General features: G+C 41.5%; 1 protein-coding gene across 1 annotated transcript in view; it reads right to left on the reverse strand.

The window, feature by feature from the left end:
- DLGAP2 (DLG associated protein 2) overlaps positions 1 to 19,115 on the reverse strand; it is a 415,366-nt gene that overhangs the window by 170,205 nt on the left and 226,046 nt on the right. The window contains exon 4 of the mRNA XM_088479755.1: positions 5,874 to 6,021. Within this exon, the coding sequence (XP_088335881.1) occupies positions 5,874 to 6,021 (148 nt within the window). The remainder of the gene's footprint in view (positions 1 to 5,873; positions 6,022 to 19,115) is intronic.

Here is a 19,115-nt window from a genome sequence, read left to right on the forward strand (position 1 = left end):
CCTGTCATTTGCAACAGGCTACATAGGAGAAGTAGGCATCATCTATATGGTTATTTATTTTGTCCTTATGGATTAAATGTAGGGAAAAGATCAATTACAGTTTAATATTCTTTTAAAGTTTATAAATTTTCATGGTTCACGTTTCATGGTGTTTGTTGTTTATCTTATACTGTACAGGTCCCAGTGGTAGCCAGCATAGCTATGGCTCTGGAATTAGTTCTACAAGAAATGCCAGGGCTTGCATCCACCAGTAGGGGTGTTGGGAGGAGCCCCTGTGCTTTCAGGGAGATTCTGTTAAGGACTTCAGTTGAGAGCTGAACATGCTGAGGCAGTGTCATGCCGCCTGACATGGTGACCCCAGAATGTGGGTTCCTTGTTACAGTGTGATCAGTTCAGCATGCCTTAGACTACAGCTGGAGTTGCAGCTTTTGCAGTAGGCGAGGGACCCACACTTTTTGTCTCCCCCAGAACTGGGCAGGAGGCACTCCATTTTTATTTGAAGATTGTTTTTTAAGCCTTTATTTTTATACTAAAACACTATTCATCATCAAGTTGGTGATGATGAATGGTGTATTGAACATGCATCATGATATGCTTAAATCTCTGGATGCACATATCCTAGTGCAGGTGTTTATTCTGAATTGCATGTATCATAAGCTTTTTATCTTTATCCCTGCGCTTTTGGCACAAACGAGTCCACCTCAAAATGAGTCTCATAATGATTAAATTGACATGGAAGTTAGTAGAATGATGACATATTATAATTTAGATTATTGTATAACAGGTATTACTTGCTTCTGTTGCATTGTTCAGAATTTGCAGTGTATTTATGTATGACACAAATAGCCATTGCTCTTGGGATATGCACAATAGGCTACTTTGGTTTCAGACAGCAGTGAAATAAGTTCATCACAGCTGTCGAAAATGAACACAGGTGATATTTTAGATTTGAAAACAGTGAAGTAAAGACTTCTCCTAGCCTGGGAATATACAGGGTACTGCCACCTTGATCTCAGGATAATCCTTTGAGGTAAAGCATTCTTGCAGACTTTCAATGAGGAAATCCTGCAAAAAAGAAGAAAACATTCTCTTGTTAGATTTCACTGAGATCTTAATGGAATTACCATGTACAATCCCATTAAGAAATTCCATCGTCCCCGCAGGTTCACTTCAGTTACCCTGGTAACATTAAAAAGAAAACTTCAAATCATATCTTTTACAATTAAGTTTAAAGCTTTCAAGATTATTAGGGTCTACTTGATTTTAAATATAATAATTGAAATTGATAAACAATACAGCTTATTGCAATGTAATATGTATTTCCTTGTTCACTACCAGACTGCCCAGTAGCATTCAGCACTTATTGTCAGAGAGGGAGTAAAAGGGTTTAAGATCATGAGTTACATATTGTATTTATTATGTGATCTGCCTATATCCATGTAGATCAGCAGTTATCAAATTCGGTCCTCAGGACCCCACACAGGTCACATTTTCCAGGTCACCCAGCAGGTGCACACGTGTATTCATTACTCACTGACACATTTTAAAAGTTCCACAGGTGCAGCTAACTATTTCTCTTGTGATTCTGTGAGGAGACCTGGAAAACATGCACCGTTTGGGGTCCTGAGGATCGAGTTTGAGAACCTGTGATGTAGATCAACTAAGTTCATCTTAATGAAAATGAGCAAAACATATTGGAAGACAACTATAATGGGTTAGTGGTAGTCGGTGGTGTTGGTTTATGACCCCCAAGGGAAATAATTATGCGATTTCTTAGTTAGGGTGGATTACATCCAGAAGCAGGCCCGGTAACTGGGGGGGACTAGGCGCACAGCTGTGCCGGGCCCCGGGGATGTAGGTGGCCATAGATAATACTTCACTTGATCACTGCCTGTGCTGCTGCATGGTCAGTAAGGACGCAGGCAGGTACAGGCCGGGTTCATATGGGGAGTCTGTGTACTAATGTAGCTTTATTGTAGCGGTGGTGGCTGATACAATAAAGTTTTTTTTGTTTATTGCAGCACAGTGCATGACATCAGCTAGCGATGCACTGGCACTGCTAGCAGACAGTAGAAGAGCCGCAGCATGGTAAGTGTTGGGGCTGCAGGGACACCGTGAGAGCTGGTTGGCCACTGGAGAGACACTGACAGGTGGCTGGCCACTGGAGGGACACTGACAGGGGGCTGACCGCAGGGACACTGACAGGGGACTGGCTGCAGGTACATGGGGATGGGATGCCCTAAAAAAATGTGTACCGGGCCCCATGATTTCTGTTGCCAGCCCTGTCCAGAAGTCACATTTGCTGTTTCATTAGTGACAGAAATCTTTACATATAATGAAATACAAGAGTAAGTGCAAGATTTCAGCAGAGGGAATTCCAAACATCTATCACACTGTGTGAAGCAAAGATTTATAATAATTTACCCTCTTTGGAAAATGTCTGCATATTACACGGAGCAGTCAGTGTCTGCGCTTTTCTAGAAATAGTACTGCTGCAGCAGTTCTTTATGTTTTAATTATGTATCTCATTCAGAGATGTACGCAAACCGATGGTTTACATACTGTAGATCTCCAATGTTTTCTTTACGGTGCTTGTGCAGGACGCAATACCCCCTATGCCGGTCGTAGCCTGATTGACAGGCTGCAGCCATTTGGGGTCCAGAGACGCAGCTGTTGTGCTTACTGCGTCCATCTCTGAATCAGGCCCTATGTTTGGTGATCTAGAGGTGGGAGTGCAGGCAGTTTTAGTCTCCCAGGGCAGGGGCTATGCAATGTGGTTTTATTCCCTGCTAGCCCTCTACCATTAAACTTTTTTCCTGTTATGTTGCCATTTTCTGCTGATGACATGCTGTTGTCTGTCGAGATGCTTAAGTTTCAACACAGTATTCAAAATGTCACAGTGATATTTAAAAGTAGATAAAACTATTTTGTTTAGATGGACGTGTTAAATGGAATGTTGCAGTTACCTTTATTATCCTCTCTGTACAGCAGAGGATGAATGTAGCTGTACACTATTACCTGTCTCTATCATGTGCATGAGTATAAACTCAAAATGAAAATCAGCAGTATTCATAAAACAATACAATAGTACTGCAATATCTTTGAACTTATACTACATAGAGCATATATAGACATAAACCATGCATAGATGGGTAAAAGAAGGGATGTATATGTACATAGGTAGCTGGGTCAGTGGTACTAACCTCAAAGCAATGCATGTGACTAGGGCCTGTTAGTGAGTGTGCTGTACAGTAATACAGCATTGCTGGTCCATCTGCTATAGAGGCCCCTTATCTGCTCTCTTGTGTATGCACAGTGAAGCTATGTTGGGGCTTTCAGAACTGCGATTGAGTGTTATGCCCCTCACTAGAATGCTATATATAAATACTGTATTAAGATGTGTAGACACTGGTTCTTTCATGAAGATATGAAGTGTAAATAAGTTAGATAAATTGGTTATGGTGTACAACACACTGCCTTGGTGGCCAGCTGGCACAAATAGAAAATGACAAAAAATATAATGCTCAAGATAGAAATACAAGAGCATACATATTCCATTAACTTATAGCACGGTCCGGGTGACAGTGTGATTTACCACATGAGCAGGCAGAAGCAAACATTTATAAACTGGAAATAGAACACAGAATATAGTTATAAAAGGAAATGATCAGAGAGTGTAGTTGTGCTATGTTCCTGAGTACATCCGACTATCACATTGTTTGGGGTAGGGGGGGGGGCATAGCCAATTGGAGGCAAATAGGTAATGGCTGCACATTTTCAGCAAGTGCAAACATATTTAATTTTGGATTGTATTATGAGATACACTGTTACACAAGTTGCAAGTAGCAGGGAGAACCGGATTGAGGGGTGGATGGGTGCTACCCACCCTGTGGCTCAGCTGTAATATATTTATCATTATTTTGGGATGTTCTACACATTTTTTAAGAAATTAAAAAGATGATAATCATCAAACCATTAATACAATTTGTAAAGGTTATTTAAAATATAAAGGTAATTATCTGTAAAAGGTAAACTGTAAGATACTGAATAAAACTAATGGTTTAATCAGTACCTTTTATATTCAGGGTCAGTGCTACTGTAGACAAATCTAAGCAGTCACCTTACAGTCAGGGTTTAGAAATTACCCAAAGCAGGAATGAGTTTTTATTTTCCTTGCGTTGTCCCCACACTGCTGATGTGGGAAGCTGCCATCATCTGCTTGTACATGATGGTGTAGGGCTGGCAGTGTGTAGCTGGGCTATGATGTCACCGCCCAGCGCCCCATTCCCAGTCTGATAGAAGAGAAGAAGTTGCTGCTGCTGCAATATTGCTCCACACAAGGGGGCCCATTTATCAACGAGTTTTATCGTACGCGAGTAATAAAACTTGTTGCATATGATAATGATGCTCCAGCCAATCACTCCTTTCATCTGTTTGAAAAATGACAGTTGGGAACTGATTGGCCGGAGCACCATTTATCATACGCAACAAGTTTTATCACTCACATATGATAAAACTTGTTAATAAATGTGCCCCAAGGTAAGAAGCCAGTTTGGGGGGCAGGGGTTTAGTGTGGCAGGGAAGAGGCATGTAGGATGCACACAGTGCTTCTACTAGAGTTTATTTAGTTTATTAGTAAACAATAGATGTATTATCAACAAAATTATATGTTTTGCTAACATTAAATATAAATCTGTAGATAATAAAATATAGATTTTAGATGAGAAAGCAAAGTAGTAAGAAAACAATGCAAATTAGTTTTACCTAGCATGTTCAGGATAATGTTATTAAAGGGTCTATTTACTAATCCTTGGATGGAGATAAAGTGAACGGAGATAAAGTACCAGCCATTTAGCTCCTAACTGCCATGTCACAGGCTGTGTTTGAAAAATGTGAGTTAGGAGCTGATTGGCTGGTACTTTATCGCCGTTCACTTTATCTCCATCCAAGGCTTAATAAATAGACTCCTAAGTAAATAAAACCTTGGGGTAAATTGACTAAAGTAAGAGTTTTTAGTAGTGATGTTATCCATAGCAACCAATCAGATTCTAGCTATTATCTTCTAGAATAGAGGTGGGGAACCTTTTTTCTGCCGAGGGCCATTTTAATATATATAACATTATTTGCAGACCTGGTTAAGGCCATGCCCCCTCCGCGTGACATCACATGGGGCGGTACCACAATCGCTGGTGATTACAGCAATGCACGGAGCATCCTGAGGATGCTTTGGGGAGCTGTAAGGGCAGTGGTGTGAACGTCTGAAGCATCCTAAGGACGCTCCAGATGGCACTACTGCATAGATTCTGGCTGCAGTGGGCCATTCTAGGCACCCTGCTAGCCAAATGAGGCTAGCAGAATAAAGCTTCGAGGGCCAGACCAAATGATAACGAGGGCCTTATAAGGCTCCCGGGCAGGAGGTTCCCCATCCCTGTTCTAGAATGTGCTAGTTAAATGTTAAGTAGATTTTGATTGGTTGCTATGGGCAACATCTCCACTTCTAAAACTCTCACTTTAGTAAATTTAACCCCTAGAGTATAACTGAAAACAAAAAGACGGCAAGATCTAAGACAATCTGTATTATCATTGCACACACACCTTGCTTTCTCAGCTTTAGTAGTACTGGGTGGAATATGGAAGAATTCACAGAATTATTACCTGGCAACTGTGTTAAAAAAAAACAACGTAGATTTAATTACTTCAAAATAGTAAAGGGTCTCTTCTTAGTCCATTTTTTTGCCACAGTTTGATATTTGCTAGCAGAATCATTTAATCATTTCTTGATTAGAGAATTCAAGGGAGTTAGGAAATCACTTTTGGAGAAGTGCATAAACACAGGGGAGAGGAGGCAATCTGATAAAAGCCTAAATTCTAACCTGACTGACACAGCTGGCCTGGCTGAGCGTGCTGACTGCTCTCATGTAGCTCTGGTTCCGTGAGCGAAACTTCGGAGAGTTATAGTTCACTGAAGACTCCAGAACATGTGCTGCTGGCATTTCACTGGCTGCTTGTAGGTAGCTCTGACTACAAAACATAAAGAGACATTTTTGTTTCCACTATTTTACCAGTTTATGCATAGGAATCATTTTTCTTCTTTTTTTATTCCATTAATTTCATAAACAATTTCAAAAACAATCATTTATTCTCTGAAAATACCGTTTATGTAAGCTTCGTAAACAGTCATATCAGCAATTCCTTTGTTATTATTTAAGGGAGCAAAATCAGGAAGATAAATTGCATGTAATGTTTAGTGTACAAAGCATTGTGAGCTCAGGTGTGTAGAACGGAGCACTTAATAACCGCACTTGACAGCTACATTTTTAATGCAAACGCTTGTGTAATTTCACTGGAATACCAGCTCATTTTGTGTTCCGCTTTCTATACATTTATGTAATTTGGCTTTCAGGGATCAGAAATCAATACCAGTGCTAGGTAAGTTGCAATGTGCTTATGATGACTCATTTTTCTATTAACATTTTTTGTTGTTGTCGATGTATCATTTATATTAAGATATAAATGCGTTATTTATCAAAAAAATGTATTAGCTATGAAATGCTTTTTACAGCCAGGGACAGAGGTAAAATGAAAATGAATATGGGCTTAATTCAGCAGTGCAGATAATCGTGAATCTGCGTGTGCGCAGGACCCATTCTGCGAGTGTGCAAAATGGGTCCTGTTCAATCGCACGCAAGCCCTTGAATGCCTCTGCCTGATTGACAGGCAGAGGCATTTAAGGGGCGGTGCGGGGGCGGCCGGCGTTTTCCAGGAGTGGCCAGCCCAGAGACTGCGTGGATGTACGCAGGCTTCTGGGCTCACATGCCGGCCAGCCTGAGTAAGCTGAGGCTTACTTAGATGTCCAGCCACCGGGCGCTGTCCACCATCGTGACCATCAACCACCAATGGTCACAATGGTGCTCCTAGCCGCAGTGCTAGGATCGCAAATGCAGCAGGGGGTGTCATACACCTCCTGCTACATTTGCATTATTGCAGGGATTGCAATTGCAAAGCTGCCTGCGTGTAGCTTTGCAACTGCGATCCTTGCTGAATCAGGCCCTATAAGCACATGGTATGGTTTGGTCCCATTCCTCAATGCATTCTGTCTAACAATATAATACAAGTTCATATCATGTGTCCAGTTATCTTTTAAATATCAATTTAAAAATCAATCACAATAATCAAAATGCCTGATGTAATACTGTTGCTGTTTTCTTTGAAGATTTCCCAAAATTAGCTTTTATTTCTCTTTCACCTGCAATTAGAAGTGTCTAACGAAAAACCTCAGGAAAGATAGGCCACAGATTTTTTGGGTAATAACTTCTGTCTTTACGGGGAAACGAGGTAATAAGTAATAGGTACAGTAGTAGTGGCAGCAGAATCAGCATGGCCGGTGGTTCAAATCCCGACGCCGGAAGACCGGTAGCAGTGAGGATCACAACAGGGGATTTAGGTAAGTAGAACTAACCCTGTCCCCCCCTAACCCTCTCTTAGGGGTGCCTAACCCTAACCTCCCTCCCTAGTACCTAACCCTAACCTCCCTCCCTAGTGCCTAACCCCCCCTAAGTGCCTAAACCTAACCCTCCGTCCCCGCACCCTAAACCTAAGTCTCCTGGGGTGGTGCCTAACCCTAACCCCTCCTTCCCCTAGCCTAACCCTAACAGTCCCAGGGGGGGTGCCTAACCCTGTCCCCCCCGGGAGCCCCTAACCTAACCGGCGGTTGGCATTTCAACTGTTGGCTTCCTGAGTGCATCCCGTGGCAGCTACTACGTTCCCAAACAAGATGAGTCAGCCAATGTGACCACAGAATATTATTCCAATCTGGCAGACATTTTACAGTGATTGAAAGGGGATATCCCGGGACCTCTCCACATATATGAGCTGCTTATGTGCCTGCTGGTCTAGTATGGTATAGTATGCTTTTTATTTGAAGACTATGCTATATGTGATGCCTATATTTTATATTTTCTTGTAAGTGTTTTTTCATTAAAATGTCACTGGGGCAGCTGAGTGATGCTGAGTTTCCCAACGACACTAGTCGGCAGCAGTAAAGCTGCATACACACGTAAAGATTTTCTGTCCAACCATCCAACTAGTTGATTGGTTGGAATGAAAATCTGATAACTTATGGGAGTAACTGATGATCAGCAATTTGCTCCTAAATGCCAGAAAACAGATGAAAATGGTCGGTCAGACAAGTTTGTTAAATGTTTGATCTAAACAATTTGTTCAAACAACAGTTTTTGTCCATTGTCATTTGCTTTCATACATTACCAGATTTTCATTCCAACCAATCAACTAGTTGGATGGTTGGACAGAAAATCTTTACGTGTGTACCCAGCTAAAGAGTAGTCTTACAACTTGCTGCTAATCAGTGCATGCGTGTGCCAGCTTATTGAAGATGGAAGGGAATTGTGGTTTCATTGTTAAGTTACTGGGCTACTACCAGAGCCAGATTAAGAGAAGGGGGCGCAACAGAGAGCCCCCGCAAAGTGTCCAATGGCACCTGTTCCTAGATAGGGTCTCAGCTGCCACGGCTCTGTGTTCTGCATACACATCACATCCATGATGCTGATCGCTGATGAGGGAACTCGGGATCCAATCTGTGCTGTATGCAGGGGCATAGGGAGGGCAGAGCAACTGGAGCACATGCTTCGGGCTCTAGCAGCAGTGGGGGGTGCCTCCCGGAGTTCAAGCGGCTGCGGACCACACATACACTGATTGCTGTCAGTGTTTCACTGAAAGGTCGTGTGATTCATGCCACGGTAATCCCAGTGGCCGGCTTTAGTCTCTGACCTGATGCCGGCTGCCAGGATCACCCTGGAATGAGTTGAGCTACTTTTTGGAGTGTCATACACTGATTGCAGACTGATGGAGAAGCAACTGGCGGCCGGCTGATGAACACCATCCACTTCTACCACTGTCTACTGAAATAAGTATTTATTTATATATATATATATATATATATATATATATATGTACGTACGTACGTGTATATGCATATATATATATATATACCTGTATACACTCTGTGCTGTGCTCTCTTATACTGTGTGCCACTATATGGGACACTGTGAGGAGTCCGACCTACCTGGTGAGCAGTAAGCACATATATACATACCCTGTGTGCTATGCCCCTCTAGGGGGCACTGGGGAGCCCTGTTTACCAGGTGAGTAATTAGTAAACATCCACGACGCAACCCTAAAAATCAGTGCAGGCCGTGACTGGAAGAAGCTGCGCTTGGGGGCCGGGAACAGTAGGCTAGAGGTCTAGTGCCGAAGTCCTGGTGCTGTGTTTGGGTCCCCCGATGTGCTGTGCTGGGGACGGGTCTTGTCAGCAGAAGGGGGGAGGTGGGCTGGGTATTGTGGGCAGGGGGCAGTACTAGGTTACACGGGCAGCAGATGAGAGTGACATACTGTGTGTGCTCATGGTAGAAAAGAGTGGGGTAAAACTGTAAACACAAAAAAAGCCATAGGCAGTAGAGGGGTGTGTTACAGGTGGCACCGAGAGGATAGGGGCGGAGAAAGTGAGGCATAGAGTCAGAGGAGTATCGTGGAACCATGGCGCCCGGAGAAAGTGCATGTCATAGCGCCCCCATCCCCGTACTGAACTGTGCCAGTGGGATATGGCCAGCCTGCAGGAGAATACTGAAGTGAATAGAAAAACAGCAAACAGTGTCAGTATCACGCTGGGCATTGAGGTCCCATTGGGGGGATAGAATGCTTCGGTGATACACTATCTGACACTAAGGGGTAGCTCCTTTGCACTGTTTTATTTATGTATAGCACCTAGGATCTGACTTTTATCTCCTTAGCATCATTGTTATTAGTCAATAGAGGAGATTGTATTATATATTCTGATCATTTAACTTAAATTGTCAGAATACATGTGCTAGAGTGAGATTCCACAGGGTGCACAGCTTATTACTGCAATTACTGCCCCAAGCAGCTATTACTGGAGTGGGAACACCTATGGGAAGCTCCCTTCTCAGCTATGCTCCTACTTCACAAATATACATTGCACCTATATTAATGTGAGTACTACTAACCATGTCATGTTCTGTCTACCACCATTATTATTATTTCAGGTCTCCTAATATTTTTTAAAAGAACTTTCAAATAACACTGTGTGGTTATGCCTGACCTCCATTACTTTACACAGCAAAGCAGTGACTTTTTTTAAACTCATTCCTTATAATTGAAGTTTAGGATTTTACCTCAGATGTATCACTTTTAAGTCAATTGAAGCACAATGAATAATGAGGAGAGAAGGAAGGAGGGGATCACAGAGGAGAGGGGAGGTGACAGAAGCCAATAAGAACGGAGAGGGGAAGGGCAAAGCCAATCAGAGTGGGGCGGTGACAGAAGCCAATAAGAAAAGAAGAGGGGTGGTGACAGAAGCCTATAAGAAAGGAGAGGGGAGGGGCAAAGAGCCGATCAGAGAGGGGTGGTGACAGCAGCAATAAGAAAAGGAGAGGAGAGAGGAAGTGACAGAAGCCAATAAGAATGGAAAAGGGAAGGGAAAAGCCAATCAGAGAGGGCTAGTGACAGAAGTCAATAAGAAAAGGAGAGGGATGGTGACAGAAGCCAATAAGAAAGGAGTGGGCAGGGGCAAAGAGACGATCACAGGGTAGAGAGTGGAGGGAATTAAAAAGGTGAGAAGTGAATGTAATCAATCTTGCAGGAAAGGGGAGGTGACAGAATATGATCACAGCGGAGGGTGGGCCGGAGGGGAGACAATCTGGGCAGCTTGAGGGAGCATGTAATGTAGAAATGGATCTCAGATCCGTAACTTACTTAGGATATAGAGCAAACTAACCGAGATAAAACTAGCAGGCAGCCGTCATACTGTGCAGCGTCCCTTGAATTCGGGAGCCCTGGATGGCGCCCTCTGTCCATTTTGGCGCCCGGAGGTCATGCTCCACTGGAACCACCCTCGCGACACCCCTGCATAGAGTGAACGGCCTATGTAAGGTTGGACTTTAATAATCCACATCATTCAGGCTTCTCCTCATGGTCTGGATGTGAACCGATCTCTGTAGACCATTTATAATTTTTTGGTTTTTAGTTTCAAATTAGCCTCACATGCTGGCTACCCTGCAATCAGAGTCAATTATTTAAATAAAAGTTTATTTTTTTTCTATGCACAAATTATGTGTAAAATTGTAGGATTTTAATGGTTATGTACTTATGTTGTCGGCATTCAGAATGTCAACACTCTGATGTCAAAAGTTTTGGAATGTCAACATTCAGAATGTTGATAACATTGTTTGCAATGTTGACATGTTCATCATGGGGACATGGACATGCAACATGTCGACATTCAACATTATGAACATATTAGCATCACAGGGCTTTAATGCACCCTGTGCCACCCCCACCCCCTTTGGGCATGATGTCATGATGTTGCACATTGGGGTGGGGCAAGTCAGCACCTGGAGGCAGAGCAGTGGACGTAGCATCTAGAAGACTCTCAATGCAGCTGTATACATGGCAGGATGCCTGCCTCTAGTGTCCAAAGGATGCTATGGGCATGCACTGCCGCAGTGTTACTGTCCAGAAGCAACGACCATGGGGCAGCAATGGTGCCGCTGCACAGAGTACACCCCTAGTTACAGCCCTAGTGTTAAGATCAGGGTTATTCTGCAGGAAAGATTAGGGTAAGATAACATGGTAGGCATTCTCACCGTCAACATGCTTAATGTTAAACATGTCAATATCATGTCAGTGTCAACATAGTGGATTTATTACTATTAGACCCTGTCAACATTCACATCATGTCGACAGTATCCAAACGACATTGCTGAATGTCAACATTATGATTGTCAAACTTGTATACCAGACCCACTTAATGCAACAATGGCTTTCAGGTGCAAATGCAGCATTTTTAGGGAGGGAAAGGGGTTCTCAGAAACATCCCCTGCGTGCGCCACTTATGGGAAGTTAGGATTTCAATTATCTTTATATCTTAGGCCATACTTTAATTAGTATATAAATGAATATACATAAGAAATTATAAAATAATTTCTGTACCTAATTAGCAAATATATTTGCTAAATTGATGCCAGACATTTAGGCAAATGTTTGAATGGATGGCCGATACAGCATTTATATAGTAAATGTAGACATTTATTGCTACTTTTAAAGTATTTATAAAAGTTCTCCAATGTATGATTTTCTTTACAACACATAGACAATCAAGGACTTATATTACACATGTTGTATGACACAATAAATTGTAATTTATATTCTCATCTTTGCTCTGGTGACAAAAATTCTCAAAAATTAATTTACTATATCTATTGTACCTCTGCTTACAGCTACACTACACAAACTCCAATCCCAAGTTGTTTCAAAATCTCTAAATATCTTTGGAAAAATATGCTTTAATTAATAAAGCATTTTTTCCTCTGAGGATATTGCAGTCCTGAGATCCTTGTTAAATAGGCTTCCCCATGCTTTGCCAATTGCTGTCGATACCTGGTAATAGCTGTAACTGGCCAGGTGAGGGTTTGTAAATAGTAAGAATCCCAATATCTGGCAATAAGATGATTTTCTCCCTATAATAAAAAGGCTCGCCAGAGAAAGAACCATATCACAACTTCCATATGTTAATACATACTGTATATGCAGATAAATAAGGTTCTTATTTATTTATTAACAGTTACTTATACAAAGTCGAGTCACATTATTATGACCACCTCCTACATTTGACATTGGCAGCGCGTAGCCCATGAAGTACGTCATGTGCCGTGCGCTCGCTTGGTAGGTATATAAGGTGTGACATAGGCCGTCTGCACACACATCACTCGTTGCTGTCATGGTTAAAAGGGGCGATTTATCCGAGTTACAAAAAGGGATAATTATTGGCTTTCGGCTACGAAAGTGCGTGAGGGCCAACCGAAACGCTACAGTGGAGCAGCTCACCATCAAAATGGACCTGGGAGCCACCAGACGTGTCTAAAATGAAAGGTCAGCTAACCCTGCTGCATATGGGGCTCCGAAGCAAACGGATGGTCACTGCACCTATAACGAAGGTGCATCGGTGGAAAAAGGTTTCAATTTTCATGCCTGTATCGAAATTGGACCTCTGCTGATTGGCAAAGGGTTGTCTTCTCCATTAAGTCACATTTTCTGCTTCATCGAACGAATGGACGCTGTCATGTCAGACGAGAAACAACGGAGAACAAACTATTGCTGGAAGATTACAAGCTGGTGGTGGCAGCGTTATGGTCTGGGGAATGTTTTCATGGCATTCTCTGGGCCCACTCATCCATGTAGAAGGCACGCTCAACTGATTTGGTTATGAATCCATCCTTGCAGAGCATGTACACCCATACTTACTGATTGTCTTCCCTGAGGCCAGCAAGAAAATGTGACATGTCACATGGCTAGAAATGTCCAACAGTGGTTGGACAAGCACGCCCAAGACTTCCAAGTATTTCCACTGCAGACAGCATGGCTCCATATACCTGTGCCAACCTACCAGCACCTTATTGAGTCACTCCCAGCCCGACTGTGTATATTGCCAGCATATTCTGTTGTGCTTTACAATTGGAAACAAAACAGAGGTAAGAGGGTGCTGCTCTCAAGCTTACAATCTATCAGGGTTTTATGACTAAGGGAACATCTAAAATTTGTATTACTATGTTTCATTATTATAAAATCTGGTATCTTTAAAACTACATAATTTTAGATTGTTTGTGTGCTGTTTATATAAAACATTCATATATTTTATTAAACCGTATTTTCTGTAGACTGTACTTTTCATTTAAGTATATTTATCATGTTTTTATGTAAGAAATTAATGGGAGGAGATGTCTCTTTAATTGGCAAATTACCAGCAAGACAATTTATTTTAAATAGTACTTTATGCAACTGCAAAAAAACCTAAGAAGAAAAGAACAAATTAATCAAAAGCATATTTTCCCAGCCTCTTGACAGGAAATTTACCAAAGGTAATTCATTTGTTTTTATCACAGATTAAGGACTGTCAGATGTTAATAAATAAACTGTCACTATGAATTAAAGTTTGGACAATGACTAGGATATTTTAAATATGTTACAAAGAAAAGTAAATGTGATTTCTATGGGTGCGGTATGAAATGTCGATGTCATAATGTCGTCATGGTTTGAATGTTTATAGTCAGGATATTGACATTTAACATGTCGGTATCCACAATGTTGACACTGACATAATGTCAACATTTGCAAAATGTTGACAGTGTGAATGTTAACAATCCTATTTTCTCCTAACTTTAATTGCAGCCTAACTCTAATGGTGCATACACATGTAGCGAAGCGATTCGATATCGCTGGCAGATCGTACTGCACCCTCCCTGGTGTGTTGGATGATCTATAGGGATCATCCAACACACCACCAACTTGCCAGCAACTATAGCGACCCACGATCAGCGAGTCCCTCGCGGGTCCCTGTAGTAACTTGCTTGATATCAAGCAAGTTGACCGTCATGCACGGCCGATGGACGATATCGCTATCGTTCATATGTGGCCGCACATCGCTGGTCGATGGTAAGTTAGTAGGGTCAATTTTAAAGAGCGATTTAAACGATAACAGTAATGATAACAATATCGATATCGTCATCTTTCAAATCACACTTTAAATTTGGTACACGTGTACGCACCAGAAGTTTAACCCTAACTTTATGTGTTCACATTCTAACAGTCGACAATTTGACAATTAAATTCAGAAGGTCAACATTCACACTTTGTAGTTGACATCTTGAATGTTGACATACTGACTACATCCTGATTTCTGTGTCACCATGTCAGGTTAGTTGGGCAGTACGTATGCACACAGTCATTTTCATATCACTACTGACTGTACTGTAAATATGTATACTGTGTATATTATATATGCATCATATCCAAGAAAAACGAATATAGGTATACTAGTCTATTGGTCCCTGTCACCTCAATCTCCCCACCCTGCCCTCCATTCTATCCATTCCATCTGCTGTTTTGCTCCCACCCCCCCATACTCGATCTACTGCTCTCCGTCCCATTTTTTCCCCACCCCCATTCAGGCTATGGGTCCTCCTCCTCTCTGGCAGTCAACGAGGCTGTGTCCCGTCTCCCTTGCAGTGGGAGTCTTTGGTGTGTGCATCCAGGCTTCCACTACGCACACGTTAAGGAGACGGGACAGGCCTTCTGACCTTTTATATGAGATCGGCATATATAGATAGCATACACATACAAACCAATGGAACAGCACTTAGGTAAAAAAAAAAGCAATCAACAGCAGGTAAGTTTTCCGACATTTTAATGCTTTACTACATTTTCCTCAGGGATATGCACAAACAATATACACTAGTCACCTCATGCAAAGAACACAGCTTCCGGTATCATGAGACAATTGTCAGACACTAGAGTATAACAATGTTTCTCCCAGGATCTATCGGTGGTATTCAAACAAAATCTTTACAATATTTTACAAGTTATAATGTAGTGGTCTTGGCGCTAGTGGTGTAACAAAATGTTTATCAGAATATGTTAATGACAAACAGTTTATTGTCATACTGAACATAATAATAACATCAACACAATCCAATACAATATAATCTCATCAGGTGCATTCAATCAATGTAAACAATCTAGTTAGATCTCATAAAGTGCATATATAGTGCATACCGCACCGATATGATACTTATACACAATAAATTAGATCAAGGAAATAAATATGAAATGCAATAAATATAGCTCCAAATCAGAGCAGTTAAAAGTTAGTGGTTCCTACCATAAGGTAGCTGTTAGTGTTACTTCAGGTCTAAGGAACAGGAGCTTCCGGATAACACCCAGTTCTGGACACTCACAAACTTAGATCTTTTAGTCCTTTGGAGGATAGGTAGCTGCACATCCAAACTACCGACGCATTTCGAGCACCAATGCTCTTTATCAAGGCTGTTGCCCACAACAGCCTTGATAAAGAGCATTGGTGCTCGAAACGCATCATTGGTTTCGAGCACCAATGGACAACCAATAATCTCAGCCCGACCAATAGACGATCCCCATGGACGACCGATAATATCAGCCCGTGATTCATTGTTCCATGATGTAGAAATTCACATTGATGCATTGTTACAGCCATGTGTGCAAAAACATTAGAATTTCTTATAAGATACCACAAGCTTTCTTGTTATTTACAGAATTGACATAATATCCCAGATGGAGCATTTCTCTGTGCTATAGATGTTTCTAGCCTTTACACAGTGATTCCCCATGTGGAGGGTCTAGAAGCAGTTAGGAGACTTATACTGTACGTGATAATATTTACTATGCAGGACCAGATACTAAATTAATGTTATCACCTTTGGAATTGATTTTGACACATCATTTCTTTTTCTTTAAAGGTACATTTTATTTACAGTTATCCGGATGTGCCATGGGGTCTAATATGACCCCAGCTTATTCTAATTGCTACATGTTCATGGTAGAGGATAATGTAGTTTTTGTTGATCCTACTAACCGTGATAACATCTTTTATTACACGCAATTCATAGATGTTTTATTTTTAATTTGGATAAGTACTGAGGAACACCTTATCAGTGTGTTAGAGAACCACAATCGTACTAATAGTCCAGTTAAATTTACCTATCTCAAGTGATTTCTTTAGATGTAGTGGTCACAAGGAATGGCCCTAAACTTGGTACTTCCATTTTTACAAAGATGACTGATAGAAATACACTTCTACATGAGAAAAGTTGTCACCTTAAACCCCTAAAGATGAGACTACCCTTCTCCCAAATGCTGCGAGTTATTTGCATCTGCAGCAATCCTGAGCAAGCTAAAGACATGCTAGATAAAATGGTAGATACATTTGCAGACAGGGGTTACTTACGATAGAAAATTCGGGTGAGCTCATTCCGTGTTGCCATAAATAGCAACATTATATCCAATTGCTGCATTAACTTAAAAGCTGCCACAGATACAGCGTATTTATACTCAAGAGACACATTTTATATTTTTTATTTTTTCTGGTAACAATTTAACCAGAAACATTGACTTTATTCATTTAATTTGTTTTTTCTTGATATTAATTATATGTTGTGTATATGTATGTATGTATGTATTTTCCCAGTAGGAACACATATATGTTCCACTTAGGTTCTGAATATTTTTATATTTGTATATAATATTGTCTTATTAAATACTTTTTACTTCACACTACAGTGTGGTTCATAATATACATATCCAGTGTGACTAATTGAGCGCAGACAATTTTTTCTATTAGTTTTCGAAGTAATCACACAAATTCTTCTTTTTGGCAGCAGTCTCTTCACACTTCAGATCATCTAGGAAGCGCTATTTTCTTCAGTTTTTTTTATACCTCAAAACTTGTCCATACGGACTTAGTTATGTAGGTAAAAGAGAACGACAATCTAGAGACCGTATATAATTACATTGCTCAGCCATATACGCAGCGCTAACTAGTGGGTCGATTGACCAGCCAGTGGCACGCCACTTTCTTACAGCTGGCCACAGTTTGTCGGTACTCAAATATCAAATTATAGATCATGTACTGATACCATTTAGAGGAGGGAATAGATCTAAACTATTGATGCAGTGTGAGACTAAATGGATATATTACTTAGGGACTATGGCACCCAAAGGGTTAAATGAATCCTTGGGATTGAATTGTTTTCTTTAGTGGGGTGGATGCCCAGCTTATTTTGAAATTATATCCTCTTTGTGTGTTACTAACTTCTTCTTGGCTGCTATCAATTTATATGCATTATTATAAATAGAATGTTTTACATAATAGCTTTTTGGCTATTACTATGTTTCATTATTTGATAGATATTGTGCACTTTGGCTCAATTGCTGATTTTTAGATTATTTGCTATTTTTCTACTGCTATTATAGAAGATATATGATAACTATTTTGTACTTCTTATGATATGTGTGTAATCCTTTGTACTTATGTTTTAGACACTGTGGGGTATATTTACTAAAGTGAGAGTTTTAGAAATGGAGATGTTGCCCATAGCAACCAGTCAGATTCTACCTAACATTTAACAAGCACCTTCTAGAAGATAATAGCTATAATCTGTTTGGTTGCTATGGGTAACATCTCCACTTCTAAAAACTCTCACTTTAGTAAATATACCCCTGTGAGTGACATTGTAATGGTGAAGGGTTCACGTGGAGATGTCACTCCAGTGCGCGGTCAGCTGTAGCATACTGGAAGATGTGTTGTTTGCATGAAGTGTTTGGGGATATAAGGTGACTAGTGTATATTGTTTGTTCATATCTCTGAGGAAAATGCAGTAAAGCATTGAAACATCAGAAAACTTACCTGTTGTTGATTGCTTTTATTTCTGACCTGAGTGCCGCTCCAATGGATTACATACACATTAGGGGTGAGCGGGTTCGGATTTCTGAAATCCGAACCCCCCGAGCCCCCCCGATCCGAGGCCGATCCGAGTCAGGCTCGACTTTTCCCGCCTGACTCGGATCTGAAATCGAGGCAAAACGTCATCATCCCGCCTTCCGGGTCTCGCGGGTTTTGGATCCTATATAAGGTACCCGCGTCGGCGCCATTTTCTCACTCGGCTGTGGACAGTGAAGAGGGAGGGTGGGAGTTAGGGCTGGCTGGGCTGTGTAGTGTAGTGTAGTGCAGAGTAGTGTTGTGCTGTGCTGTGCTGCGCTGTGCTGCTGTTGTCCATAGGGGCTGTGTCCACTACTTCAAAGTCCATAGGGGCTGGCTGTGTTGTGCTGTGCTGCTGTTGTTAATAGGGGCTGTGTCCACTACTTCAAAGTCCATAGGGGCTGGCTGGACTGTGTTGTGCAGTCAGTTGTCCATAGGGGCTGTGTCCACTCCAAAGTCCTGTGCAGTGTCCCAGTCCTAAAGGGGTGCTGTAGTGTTGTCCAGGGGGTGCTCTGTCCATCAGGGGTGCTCCCCCCAAGTGCTAAAAAAATAAAAATGTTGATGCACGTGCGGCTACTGTGAATTGTGTGCGCAGTAGCCGCACGTGCATCAACAAAGTAGTGCCAAGTGTGCGCCTGTGTCATAAGTAAAGGGCCGGCTGGCTTGACCGTTAAAGGGTGCTGTAACCCCCAAAGTACACTCCAGTCCAAACCAAATAAAAAAATATTTTCTGTGT

The sequence above is a fragment of the Taudactylus pleione genome, unplaced genomic scaffold, assembly GCF_031769625.1.
Source record: "Taudactylus pleione unplaced genomic scaffold, aTauple2 ptg000244l, whole genome shotgun sequence".
In the NCBI taxonomy this organism is placed as follows: domain Eukaryota; kingdom Metazoa; phylum Chordata; class Amphibia; order Anura; family Myobatrachidae; genus Taudactylus; species Taudactylus pleione.